Source organism: Heterodontus francisci, chromosome 30 (genome assembly GCF_036365525.1).
Source record: "Heterodontus francisci isolate sHetFra1 chromosome 30, sHetFra1.hap1, whole genome shotgun sequence".
NCBI lineage: Eukaryota > Metazoa > Chordata > Chondrichthyes > Heterodontiformes > Heterodontidae > Heterodontus > Heterodontus francisci.
Genome location: NC_090400.1, coordinates 52,109,625 through 52,124,214, shown reverse-complemented (window position 1 = coordinate 52,124,214; position 14,590 = coordinate 52,109,625). Strand labels below are relative to the sequence as shown.

At 45.9% G+C, this 14,590-nt stretch overlaps 1 protein-coding gene across 2 annotated transcripts; it reads left to right on the top strand.

The window, feature by feature from the left end:
* The first annotated feature begins 3,285 nt into the window (after positions 1–3,285).
* Positions 3,286–11,457, top strand: mrps23 (mitochondrial ribosomal protein S23). 2 transcript variants are annotated; one of them, XM_068010613.1, is made up of 5 exons: positions 3,286–3,436; positions 5,280–5,456; positions 7,404–7,481; positions 8,896–9,019; positions 10,408–11,457. In XM_068010613.1, the coding sequence occupies exons 1-5, from the start codon at positions 3,393–3,395 to the stop codon at positions 10,567–10,569; spliced, it is 585 nt and encodes a 194-aa protein (XP_067866714.1). In that variant the 5' UTR covers positions 3,286–3,392; the 3' UTR covers positions 10,570–11,457. The 2 variants fall into 2 exon arrangements, with proteins under 2 accessions (XP_067866714.1, XP_067866715.1); XM_068010614.1 differs by lacking the exon at positions 7,404–7,481.
* Positions 11,458–14,590: the final 3,133 nt, after the last annotated feature.

Below are 14,590 nucleotides of genomic sequence, written 5' to 3'. Positions count from 1 at the left end.
TACTGCACGGTCCAACTGGATGGAGCGTTCCGCGGCAATGTGACCAGACCCATCCTTCGCAACACCGGGGACAGATAGAACCTCAGCACATAGTGACACTTGGTGTTTGCGTACTGGAGCTCTACGCACAGCTTGATGCAGCAACACACGAAGGTGGTCATCAGGATGAGGGCGACGTTGGGTACATTTTTCCCGCCCTTATCCAGAGATTTGAACATCGTGTCCCTCTGGACCCAGTCCATTTTGGATCTCCAAATAAAGCAGAAAATGGCTTGGGTGACCGCCACAGCGCAGCAGTGGGGTATGGGCCAGACCTGCGCCACGTACAGCAACAACGCACCTGATGACCAGGTTCTTACCCACAGTGGAGAGAGATCGCTGCTCCCACGTGCTCAGTTTATGGTGTACCCTGGCTACTCGCTCCTTCCAGATTTTGGTGCACGCCCCAGCCCCTCCGAACCATCTCCCCAGCACCTTAAGGTAATCTGACCTGACGGTGAAGGGGACAAAGGATCGGTCAGCCCAGTTCCCAAAGAACATGGCCTCGCTCCTGCTGTGGTTAATTTTGGCTCCCGAGGCCAGTTCGAACTGGTCGCAGATGCTCATCAGTCAGCGAACGGACAGCGGGTCCGAGCAGAAGATGGTGACGTTGTCCATGTTCAGGGAGGTTTTAACCTGAGTGCCTCCACTGCCTGGGATTGTCACCCCTCTTATGCTCGCATCCTTCCTAATAGACTCAGCAAAGGGTTCAATACAGCAAACAAACAAGACAGGGGAGAGAGGACAGCCCTGTCTGACTCCAGATTGGATCGGGAAACTTTCTGATTCCCACCTATTGATTGAGACTGCGCTACTGATGTTTGTGTAGAGCAGTTGGATCCAATTGCAGATTCCCTCCCCAAACCCCATTTTGGAAAGCACGTCCATCATGTAGGTGTGCGATATCCTGTCAAAAGCCTTCTCCTGGTCCAGGCTGATGAGGCAGGTGTCCAGTACATAGGCGATCGTATCCCAGAGTAGCGCGAGACTATCAGAGATCTTCCTGCCGGGTACAGTACAGGTCTGATCAGGGTGAATCACCAACTCCAGAGCAGATTTGACTCGACTGGCTATGACTTTGGACAGAATCTTGTAGTCAATACTAAGCAGCGAGATGGGCCGCCAATTTCTGATTTCTGCCCTCTCCCCCTTCCGCTTGTAGATGAGGGTGATGATGCCTTTCCTCATGGATTCTGACATGCTGCCGGTCTGAAATATACTTCCAGCAGGTCCGGGCCGACCCAGTCCCACAGGGCCGAATACAACTGAGCCGGTAAGCCATTGCTTCTGGGAGTTTTACTCGTCTCGAAGGACCTGACAGCCTTTGTCAGCTCGTCCAGAGTTAGCAGCTTGTCCAGTCTCTCCCTCATGCTGTCATCTAAGATCTCTGTGATAGGTGACAGGAAGGACTGGGAGGCTCTACTGTCTATGGGCTTCGCACCGTACAGCCCAGCATAAAAGGATTTATTAGTTAGAGATACAGCACTTAAACAGGCCCTTCGGCCCACCTACTCTGTGCTGACCATCAACCACCCATTTATACTAATCCTACACTAATTCCATATTCCTACCACATCCCCATCTATCTCTATATTTCCCTACCACCTACCTATACTAGGGGCAATTTATAATGGCCAATTTACCTATCAACCTGCAAGTCTTTGGCATGTGGGAGGAAACCGGAGCACCCGGAGGAAACCCATGTAGACACAGGGAGAACTTGCAAACTCCACATAGGCAGTACCCAGAACTGAACCCGGGTCGCTGGAGCTGTGAGGCTGCGGTGTTAACCACTGCGCCACTGTGCTGATCCCTAGTATGTCGGACTGCGAAGACGTTACCGAGCCATCCTCTCCCTTCAGGCTGCTGATAACAGAGCTCTCTCTGTGTACCTTTTGGAAGAAGTAACGCGAGCACGTCTCATCCTGCTCAATGGAGCGGACTCTGGACTGGAAGATGATCTTGGAGGCCTCTGTGGCAAAGAGAGGGGGCCTGCTGGCTCTTCAGCTCATGGAGATCCTCCTTGACCTCGACCCCCATCGACTGCAGCCGGAGCAGATTTTGCATACTTTTCTGGAGTTGGGACATTTCCCTCTGTCTCTCTGTCGTCCTCTGAACACCTTTGAGGATAAAGAACCTCTTGATATTCTCCTTGATTGCTTCCCACCACTGAACTGGAGCCTCAAAGATGTTGTGGGATCTTACTTTTTTTAATTTCCAAAATATACTTTATTCATAAAAATCTGTAAAAAAATACATGACTAAACAGTTCTAAACAGCACCAAGTCAAAAATTACAAACAGTGCAAAGGAGGTCAGTTTCCTTCGATGCAGGAGTAAGTTGCCTCACAACGCTTCCATTTCATTTTTCATGCCATATACATGGCTTGGCCATGTGAGCCGCATGGAAGATGGCAGGATCCCCAAAAACACATTGTACAGCGAGCTCGCCACTGGTATCAGACCCACCGACCGTCCATGTCTCCGCTTTAAAGACGTCTGCAAACGCGACATGAAATCCTGTGACATTGATCAGAAGTCGTGGGAGTCAATTGCCAGCATTCGCCAGAGCTGGCGGGCAGCCATAAAGACAGGGCTAAAATGTGGCGAGTCGAAGAGACTTCGTAGTTGGCAGGAAAAAAGACAGAGGCGCAAGGGGAGAGCCAACTGTGCAACAGCCCCGACAAACAAATTTCTCTGCAGCACCTGTGGAAGAGCCCGTCACTCTAGAATTGGCCTTTATAGCCACTCCAGGCGTTGCTTCACAAACCACTGACCACCTCCAGGCGCTTACCCATTGTCTCTCGAGATAAGGAGGCCCAAAAGAAGAATACATTTTTACATTTTACAGCACCCAAAATTTTCCCAATACAGTTCGAGGGGTTTCCCATGGATCCTACTGTGTGCAAACTAGCTGCTGTGTTTCCTAAATTACAACATTGACGACACTACAATAAGGTACTTAATTGGCTGTAAAAGAGCTTTTGGATGTGCTGAGGTAAATACAAATGCAAGTCTTTTCTGTCATACATTGACATAATTCCAAAAAATATACATCTAAGTTAAACTTAACAAACAGGGAAATATAATGTATAGCATATAGGTTCTGTAATGCATGGTCCGATACATATAAGATAACAAGCTCATCTGCATTTCCCTGTGTGTGTGTGTGTGTGGGGAGGGGACTGGTTGCTGATCGATGAGTGGCCGGTGGATGGATTGCGCCTGGCTCGGGTTCGATTGGGGAGCCTGGAGGAGTGGTTAGTGTTTCCGGCGGAGCAGGCTCGGTGTTGCTGAGGGCCTGAGGGCGAGGAACTGGGGGTTTGAGGGTGAGGGAAGAGCCTCTTTGTGAGCATGGCCGGCAGCAGGTTGGAGAAGTTCGGCAGCATTTTCACCAGGTAATGGCGGAATAATGAATAAACTCAGTGATGGGAGATCCTCCTCACAGGCCCATTGACTGACCAAGTGTGACCTCCTGAGTCAGGAGGTTGTGGGTTCGAGTCCCACTCCAGGGGACTTGAGCACACTCCTGTTAGTTGCTGATCTCAATGCAAAAAAAAAGACTTGCATTTATATAGCGCCTTTTCAGACCACCGGACTTCTCAGTGCTTTACAGCCAGTGAAGTACTTGTGAAGAGTAGCCACTGTTGTCATGTTGTTGGTTCTGCTGATTAGGTTCACAGCTTTTGCAGCGTTTCCAGGATCTTATATGACTACCTCCTCCTGGGTTAGTGTAAAGTTATTTGATTCAGCTCCCTATCGGAGACTGCTGTTAGCCTCCTGGGATGTGGGAGTAAAAAAAAAAGGAAGAGTTGCATTTAGATAGCACCTTTCCTGACCTCAGGGTGTCCCCAAAGTGTTTTACAGTTAATGGAGTACTTTTGAAGATTGGTCACCGTTGGAATGTAGGAAATGCGGCAGCCAGCGTGCGCACAGCAAGCTCCCACAGACAGCAATGTGATAATGACCAGATAATCTGTGTTAGTGATGTTGAATGAGAGATAAATATTGGTGAATTTCCCCCGTTGTTCAAAATAGTAGCATGGGATCTTTTACTTCCACGCAAGCAGATGGAGTGTCCGAGGTGCCCTCTTTCAGTTGAGACATTAACCTGGGAACCCCGTCTGCCCCCTCAGGTGGACGTAAAAGATCCCACAGCACAACTGTGTAGAAGAACAGATGTTCTGCCTGGTGTCCAGGCCAATATTTATCCCTCAATGGGCATCGCTAAAACAAATTATCAGGTCATTATCATATTGGTGTTTGTGGGAGCTTGCTGTGCGTAAATTGGCTGTCATGCTTCCTACATTAAAACAGTGACTACATTTTAAAAGTACTTCATTGGCTGTGAAGTGCATTGGGACATCCTGAGGTCATAAATAGTGCAGTAATAGTGTAAGTCTTTCTAATTATTTGTTACACATGCTCCATTACTTAATCCACTAATGTACATTACAGCAGGCAGAATGCATTAATGGGTTAAAAATAAGCTGGAAGTCTGTGAAATAAAAGCAGAAGATGTTGGAAAGCAACAGCAGGTCAGTCAGCATCTAGAAGGAGTATGGTATGAACCCACTGTGACTGGTTGTGATACTGAATTTACTAAATCTGGTCATTTGCCAGCTAGCACCTGAAAAAAAAAATGAAAGCAGCCAGTTTTCCGTAAATAGCCCCAACTGATTCATTAATATTGACCCGGGAGGACAACCTGACTCTCGCCCTGCACTGAAGTGGTCTGAAATGGTCTAGCAAGCTACCAGTGGTCAGTAAATGTAAGCTGGCCAATTTCGTCCTCTTCCCAAGCACATTTAACACCAAAGAAAATTGGTTAATATCTTGTGTGGAGAATTTCAAAAGTTCTACACCTGAATTGTTAACCTGCCTCTGTTTTTCAGGTGCTGATAGACCTGCTCTATATTTACTCTCTGTGCCAAACCAAAGCATTTGGGGAGAGGGGCAAAAACAACTCTGAAACCCCAGCAACTTTGGCTCCTTTTGCCTCTGGTACTTGACTGAGCCTTGCCCTTCTCAGAATTATTGTGAGATTAGGAATAGAGGAGCAGGAGTAGGCCATTCAGCCCCTTGAGCCTGTTCTGCCATTCTGATCTGAGTTGCATTCCTGACTGCCCTCTATATGAGGGTTGAAGACACCATTTCATAAGAATTCAGACTTTGGGTTTGTCATGGTAGACAAAGACAAAAAGTCCGTTAATTATGTCATTGCTGTTGTTTAAAATGTAGGGTCCGAGATTTGTTGCGTTCTGGTGTCATGAAAGAATCGGAGAAACCGTGCTGGTACGATGTTTACGCTGTTTTCCCTCCAAAGCATGAGCCAGTCTACGAGAAACCAAAGGAAAGGTTTGGAAAAGTGCAAGACCCAGTTCAGGAGATTTTTTACCAGGAAGACACAATTCGAGCGTAAGTTCTGCTTGCCATTTTAGAGACAGCAATGTTTCAGATGTAGAAACAGTAAATGCTGGAAATACTCAACAGGTCAGGCACTATCTGTGGAAAGAGAAACAGAGTTAAACCTTCTGTCAGAGCTGAAAAATGTTTGAGATGTAACATATTTTAGAGATTAGAGATACAGCACTGAAACAGGCCCTTCGGCCCACCGAGTCTGTGCCGACCATCAACCACCCATTTATACTAATCCTACACTAATCCCATATTCCTACCAAACATCCTCACCTGTCCCTATATTTCCCTACCACCTACCTATACTAGTGACAATTTATAATGGCCAATTTACCTACCAACCTGCAAGTCTTTTGGCTTGTGGGAGGAAACCGGAGCACCCGGAGGAAACCCACGCAGACACAGGGAGAACTTGCAAACTCCACACAGGCAGTACCCAGAATCGAACCCGGGTCCCTGGAGCTGTGAGGCTGCGGTGCTAACCACTGCGCCACTGTGCCGCCCCTACGCCACTGTGCCGTAAAGAGGCAGGGAAAGAGGGGGAAGGGTGGAAAGAATAAGAGGAAAGATCTGTGATAGGTTGGAAAACAGGAGGGATTAATTGATCAGAGGGATGATGTTGCAAGGGAAAAGGTGGGGTGGTAATTGGACAAATACAGAAACAAAAGATGTGTCTAGTGGAGCTGTAAGTGGTGACAGCTGAACCATTACCAGCACCTCCTGTCTGTAAAGATGGAAACAGTGGTTCTGATCTTCTAGATGTGTCTCATTCAATGTTTTCTCCCTGAAGCAAGCAACTGAGATCATGAGAGAATTAGCGATAAAGGAAAGCTCACCAATGCAAAAAGAGATTGATGACTTAGTCACATCATTTAATCGGATCTGGTGTAAATCTAACTTATTTTTCCTTTCACCAACCCAATGACTGTTCTTGGTGTTGATCATTCTTAGTTCCGGCTGAAGTCCCAAAGTGCTCTTTCATCACTGACTTATCCTGGAGTAACGTCTGGGTTTACCTGAGCTATACCTACCTAGATGAGATCTATGAGGTCCTCTCCTCTTGGGAGCTAAGGAGCCTCAGTGTCTCCAGTCCTGCTTCATAATTCTGTTTCTACTTCACAACTGTTCTTTCCACTGAGTCAATTGGTTAATGTTTCCCTTAGTAATCAAAATTGAATATAGTGCCCGAGGTACTGGGGCAATGTACAGTTTTAACATTATCTTCTTTAGCTTATACTCTACTGATTTGACAATATGATTCAGCATTCAGCTGCCTTTACTTCTGTTCTGCAGTGATTTGACAGGTTACGTACCATATCTGCAATCACGCTCGGGATCTGTCTCAGCTTTACCTTGAGCTATTTCTGAGTACAGTGTTGGCTTGGATCTGTCATTAGCTCGTTCACCTCCAGATCAGAACATTGTGGCTTGCACTTGACCACATCAGCCTGACACTTCAATGCGGTATTGAGGATGCACTGTATTGTCCCATGTGCCATCTTTCAGTTGAGACGTTAAATTGAAGCCCTATCTGCCTGTTCAGATGGATGTAAGAGTTCCAGTCACAGTATTTGAAGAACAGGGACGATCCTCTTACTACCTCCTGTAGTATGGGGATGCATCACACTTCCACTTACAATCTCCTCCTGCACGAGGGCTAAGATCATATAATGACTGGGTACAGGTTCAGATCTGTGTTCCACCACTGCCCACCCTTCCCAGAAGACAGCCATGCTGCAGGGTTTCCCAATTTTCAGCAAGTGAGGCTGCGATTTGGGAGGCCTTAAACAATGGGGAAGGGAGAAAATCTACAACAACTGACAAAGAAAAGCACCTCACTGTGTACAAAATTACCTGTGTAGACTGGGACTTGTCTGCGACAGATTGTTAAAACGTAAGGCTGTGCTGGGATGCAAACGTTTCACTCTGAGGCCCTTTTAATTGCAGGAAATTCTACGAGGTGTATGGGAATGGGCCAAGACCATTTGACCTCACACGATCCAATTTCGTCTCCACATGCCAACGGTAAGGAAAATCCTTGTTAATATTTCCACCTCCCTTATCTCCAGCCCCATCAGTTAAAATAGTTGCACTGTCACAGTGCCCAATAAATAATCTAACGGGCTGCTCTTGGATATCCTCTGGTCGTGGCAAACAGCTCCATTTGTGTGACTCTCAAGGCTTTTACATTAGAGAATTGCAACCAAGTAGACGCCTGGATGCCAGCTGTGGACGGCACTCCTCGGTACAAACCGTCAAGCCCACAGTCACCTAGCCCTGTTACAGATCCACAGAAGCTTCACACCAGGAGCTGGCCTCATGCCCGGAGATCCAGCAGACCCATGGAGACTGGCACCCAACAACGAACCTAACCAAGAGTGGGGCACAGAGGAGATGCTCCTCAGGTCAGAACAACAGACCAGTGGAAAACTGGCCCCAGCAGCAGAAAGCACAGTTCTGCTGCACTGTGGAACTTGGCTGCTCACCCAGATATCTTGATATGACATAAAAGTGTAGCAAGCATGTAGAAAGAGTTCTCACAATGTGGTCTCCTCTACATTGGGGAGACCAAACGCAGACTGGGTGACCGCTTTGCGGAACACCTCTGCTCAGTCCGAAAGCATGACCCTGAGCTTCTGGTCGCTTTCCATTTCAACACTCCCCCCTGCTCTCATGCTCACATCTCTGTCCTGGGATTGCTGCAGTGTTCCAGTGAACATCAACGCAAGCTCGAGGAACAGCATCTCATTTACCGATTAGGCAAACTACAGCCTGCCAGACTGAACATCGAGGTCAATAATTTCAGAGCATGATGGGCTTATTTTTTAGTTTTTTCTTTTTTCTTTTTTATATGTTTATTTTATTTTAGTTTGTTTCTACTGTGCCTACCCACTGTTTTTTTCATGTTTGTGCTTGGGGCCAGGCTGCTCAGTTTTCTGTCCATTAACACCCTCTCTGTACTAATGCTTTGTCTTTCAGCACACCATTAACACACCGTTTGCCTTTGCTCCATGACCTGGTCAGTTATTCTCTGTGACCTTGTCCTATCAACACCTTTTCTTTTGTTATCTTTTGCCCCACCCCCACTTTACTTGCTTAAAACCTTGTACGTTTCGAATAGCTGCCAGTTCTAGTGAAGGGTCACTGACCTGAAACGTTAACTCTGCTTCTCTCTCCACAGACGCTGCCAGTCCTGCTGAGTATTTCCAGAATTTCTTGTTTGTGATGTAGGAAGAGTTATTAGATTAACCAAGGGGTGACTGTTATTTATGAAGCAATGCACTGAAGCAGTGTAATGTGGGTTTAAGTTGTTAGTCTTTGCTGTGCTGCAACACGGTGACTTCAGGTGGAGACTGCCATGAGGACAGGACCATGTTTCTGTGGCACTTTTGCACAACTGTGACGGTGGGAGCTCACTCATTGTCCGGCCTGTTTCTAGATTTGTGGAAAAGTACCAAGATCTGGAGGCACAAGGTGAAACCGATGAAGAGAAGTTATTTGAGGCAAGCGGCAGGGCACTCCTGGCCGAGGGAATCATTTTACGAAGAAGAGGCGGAGCAGGAGTAAGTATAACAGTCTGTTTACAGCTGGACAAGCTTGACTGCTAGTACTTGGTTGTGGTGGGGAGGGAAGGAGAGAATGTCTTCAGTCACCTTGACCAGCTTCAGCTGAGCCCAGTTATGATGAGGTGAAATAGGACTTGTGCCCAGGCATCGGAATTTTCCACTAATAGTTACAATAGATACTGCACTGGAGTATTTTGCAACAAAAATATAAAGCTGTCTCTTGGCTTGGGGCAAATGCACCTCATAGTGTGGGACATATTGCCCAGTGGATTATTTAGGCTGTTTTTTCCCTCTTTCAGTCAAATAAGAGCAAGAGATCAAACCCTTGATGCAAACAAGGTCAAAATAAATATTAATGGTGCCATCAGTTTGATGTAGCAATATCAGTTAGCTCCCTCTGATGTCTGATTGTGGTACTGAGTCACAGAGACCAGGGAGGAGGTCTCTGCTGGTCTCAGCTGCTGTGGCAGTCGGGCCTTTGCTGCTACCCTAGGAGTGAAAGTATGTTTACCAGAGTTCTGCATATTCTCCCCAGTTCCTATGAATTGTGTATTATATGTGTTACAAACTAGTTGGCTGGAATGGCAATGCCTCAGTTTTTAAATTCTCATCTTTGGGTTCAAATCCCTCTTTAGCCTCGCCCCTCCCTATCCCTCTAACCTCCTCCAGCCTTGAAAGCCTTCGAATTCTTTGTGCTCCTCCAATTCAGGCCTCTTGCACATGCCCAGTTTTTTAATCGTTGCAGCATTGGCAGCCATGCTTTCAGCAGCAAGGTCTAAGCTCCGGAGTTCCCTTCCTAATCCTCTCCGCCTATGTACCTCTCCTTTCTTCTTTAAGGCTCTCCTTAAAACCTACCTCTTTGAGCCACATATGGAGATATTACGACAGGTGACTAAAAGCTTGTTCAGTGTCAAACTTTGTCTGATTATGTGCCTGTGAAGCACCCTGGGATGCTTTACCATGTTAAAGGGTGCTATATAAGTGCAAGGTGTACTATTACCTCACACACTATTCCACTCCATTGCATTACTGCCTTGTTCTGAAGTATCCATTCATAGTCGATGTGGAGGTTGCCCTGGCTGCCTACCTCTTTGGATTTTTTGGTGCCCAGGTGGCCTTGGAGAGTGAACACATAGTGTCTGTCAGCATGCTCTAGATCTTTTAAGACTAGTGAGCACGGCCAGGAGTGCAGTGCCTTATAGACACTGATAACATTACCATTTAGTTGGGAAAATTCCCTTTGCTTATGTTGAGCTTCTTTTAGTTTGATTAAATCATTCACTGCTTACTTGTATAAGTGATGCCCTTCAAGGGGCAATTGTGCTGATTCTTGTTGGTTCATCATCAGTCTCTAACCCGCCACAATAAACTGCTGCGACTTTCAGATATCAAGTTTTGTGAGTGGAGGTCCCCAGGAAGTAGCGAAGCGGGACCCAGTGTTGGATCTGAAATTGCAAGACCTGCTGAAAGGGATGCAGGAGGAGCAACAGCAACAAGCCCAGAAGGAGGGCCACCTTCAGACACAAGGCGAGACACAGCCACAGTGACATGATCCTGTGCTCCGGACCATTTAAAAACTCTTTTATACAAGTGGAAATTAACAGTCCCACCCCCAATCCTAGGGCCTGCACTTGAGCTGCTAAAGCAATACCCAAAGTAAGTATTCTTGTGCGTAATGGTATAGTTAAAGGGGAAATCTGGCTGTTGGTACTTAATAAAGCCAGTCCACTGAGGAGAATGGATTCCAGTTCCTTCATTAAGGTCATTAGCTCTTTAAGTATAACCTGTTATTTAAAAGAATTTGACCCTAATTTGTTGTAAATGCTGATGACATTCCCCCCCCCCCACCAAAATATTTTTTATTAACATCAACTTCAGTAGCGGTAAGTAGTTACTTGTCCCTGAAAATTCAGCTGCAGAACTGAGCGCGAATCGAGGATTTAGACACGGGACAAAGTTGCAGTCGTGACATCCTTTTTCCGCCTCCCCCATTGCAACCGCCCCCTTTGTTGGGTCTTTTCTTTAAAATAAAAATAATTTTTCTTCCCTTTGCTTCTTTGAGGTGCTGTTCTGTAGCAGCCCTCCAGTAACTCAACCGAGTGACCACTCTTCACTTGCGAGATGAGGCAGTCAGTATTGACAGGCTTCTCAACCACATTGTGGAAACTAAATCGAATTCTGGATGTCCATACTGTATGTGAAAAGATCTGATGGTTACAGTCCTGTCACTGTGTGAGTACTACACTGGTAAAATCATGAAGGGAAACATGATTCTTGGGCTATTCAAACGGATTCTTTGTTGTTACAGTGTATCTGTGTGACATGTTTTTAGACCACACCACTGGCAGAGTACCTTGTAATCTGAGGTACTTTGACCGTAGAATGGAATCACCTCCTTTAGATATTTTAATTATTAAAAGTAGTCTTTGTTTCCATCACAGTTTCTGTTCTTTATTTCTACACTAATGCCCTTCAACATGCGTCCTATGTGTTTCTCTTGTTCAGCCCATTTGCTGCTGCAACTCACATCCATCACTTTGTTATCCCCAGACTCGACTATTCCAATGTTCTCCTGGCCGGCCTCCCACCTACTGCCCTTTGTAAACTTGAGCAATTCCAAAACTCTACTGTCCATGTCCTTACTCGCATCAAGTCCTGTTCACCCATCACCCCTGTGCTCACAAACTGACTGTTACGACCTCACTTGAGACTGTTGACTTTAAAACCAGAGATATGAACTTCCCAATTCATTTGAAGAATTAAACAAGATTTCATATTTTAAGACTTTTGCTGTAACAATTAAACTAAAAATCAACATTAACTCAACAGTACTTTGTAAGTAGCTAATACACTAAATTACAGAAAAAGGTGTTTCCTCTTAACTTATTAAAACACTTGAAAATGCCACACCGTATTTATATGTTACATATAAATGAAGTGGTATCCTTGCAGCTAAAAGTCACAAACTCCTCACAGTTGCAATGGGTTGGATCTCCCAGTCCTTCTCAAAGTCAATGTCCTCCTTTCTCACTTCCGAGCACTTTCGACCTGGACTTCCATGAATAAGGCGATCTCTTGTGACCCTGCTTTTTTTTCCCTCTGCAAACCTCAACTTTCAAATCAGTTCAAGTGTTCGTAGCCTTTCATTGTATCAGTGTTCTGAGAGCAATTGTTCCCTCTCTTCCGAGGCTGCCACTTTGTGTTTTCCATTCTTCTTTAGAGCCTGCCTGGCTTAGGAAAGGCCTGTTAAATTTACCCAGAATCATAAGTCAATAGTCACTTGCCTTTTTCAATATTCAGAGTTCACAAGTCCAGCCACAGCAGTTCCACCTGGACCTGCCTTTGTTTCCAGATGTTAAAACTTTCAAGTCAAGTTTGCATTTGAGAGTCCCAGGCTCCCTGTTTACGATCTGAGAGTCTGGGAGAGCAAAACCCATTGTCCTTCAGGTGTTACAACCTTGTATTCTGCTTTCAAAAGGGTCTTTGATCTGGGTTCCTTGTTCTCATGGTAACCAAGACGCCTGGCTTGTCTGTGGGCAGATTTGGTGTGAGGTCACATGTCTCCCCTGACTCCATTTACACTGCATTAAAAATCACAGTTTTTAAAACTTAATTATAATACAAAGACCAGCATTCAGAACCCTACATTGGCTCCCTGTCCAGCAATGCCTTGATTTTAAAATTCTCATCCTTGCGTTCGAATCCTCCATGGCTTCGCCACTCCCTATCTCTTAGTGTGCTTATTTAACTTCCAATTTTAGTGCAGTAAATAAATAATTGGAGGCATGGCAGGGCTGCTTACACCTGTCGAATGCACATCATGTATCATGTGGGGACTCCAGGACCCTACCCATGCCCTGGACAACTACATGTGCAAAAAATGCCACCAAATGCAAAAACTTGAGCCAAAGCTTGGAACTCGAGGAGTAACTGGTGTCACTGCGAGGATGAGAGTTACATGAATAGCACATTTCAGAAGGTGGTCACCCTGCAGCTTAAGAGAGCACAGGTAGAGAGGGATTGGGTGGCTCCCAGACAGACAAGAAGGACAAGGTTGTGCAGGAGTCCCTGGACGGCATCCCACTTTCTAAGTGGTATTCAGTCTGAGTACTAATGGGAGAGAAGGTTCCTCTGAAGAGTACAGTGAGTGTCATGAGCAGAGCACCATGGGTGGCTAAGCTGTGCAGGGAGGGAGGAGAAAAGGCCGGAGAGTAACAGTGTTAGGGGAACACACAGGCGTTTCTGAGGTTGCAGATGTGATTCCAAGACGGTATGTTGCCTCCCTGGTGCAAGGGTCGTGGATATCACTGAGCGGCTACAGAGCATTCTGGAGGGTGAGGGTGCACAGCCAGAGGTCATGGCCCACATTGGTACCAACAATATAGGTAGAAAAAGGGATGAGATCCTGCAGGCTGAGTTTAGGGAGTTCGGAAAGAGATTAGCAAGCAGGACCTCAAAGGTAGTAATCTCTGGATTGCTCCCAAGGCCACGTGCTGGTGAGTGTAGAAATAGAAGAATACACCAGATGAATGCATGGCTGGAGAAATGGTGCAGGAGGGAGGGCTTCAGATTTCTGGGGCATTCGGACCAGTTCTGGCGAAGGTGGGACCTGTAAAAGTTGGGCGGTCTACACCTGAACACCGGGACAAATATCCTTGCAGGAAGGTTTGCTAGTGCTGTTGCAGATGGTTTGAACTAGATTGGCAGGGGGGTGGGAACCTGACTGAGCGCAGTTTCAGATAGGACAAATTCAGGACAGGGAACGGGAGGCAGAAAATTAGCCTGTGACTCTGAAAGACAGAAGAAGCAAAGGTTTAAAAGTGTGCAGCACAGGAATTTGGCAGTGTTAAAATGTATTTATTTAAATACAAGGAGTGTAGCAAATAAAGCCGATGAGCTGAGGGCACAGATAGACACATGGCAGCATGATATCATTGCTGTAACAGAAACTTGGCTTAAAGAGGGGCAAAAATGGCAGCTCAACATCTCTGGATATAAAGTTTTCAAGCAGGATAGAGAGGGGGATAAAAGAGGAGGGGGTTTAGCATTATTGGTTCAAGAGTCAATTACAGCTGTGAGGAGGAATGATATGCTAAATGAGTCATCAAATGAGGCCATATGGGTTGAGCTCAGAAATAAAAAAGAGGCAGCCACACTAAGAGTGTACTATAGATATAAGGAGATAGAAGAACAAATATGTGGGCAAACTTCTGAGTGTAAAAACAATAGGGCAATAATAGTTGGCGATTTCAACTATCCTAATATCAACTGTTATAGCCAGGTGAGAAAGAGTTCTGTGGTTCCCTTTCAGCCTTCACCTGGTCTTACTGTAACAGGGTTTAATTTTAAACACACCGTGTTTTTAGCTCCCCCTTGGTGAATCCTTGTTCACTGCTTTCCAATTATAAGGCAAAGAAACCAGCACAAACAGGCTTTCCGAGGTTTAAAGAAGAAAAGTTGAAATTTATTAAACTTAAACTCTAATTCGGTTAACGCCTACGGATACACGCCGCGCCCCACGCTAGCTTGCATACGTGATACACGCATGCAAATAGAGACAGAAAAGAG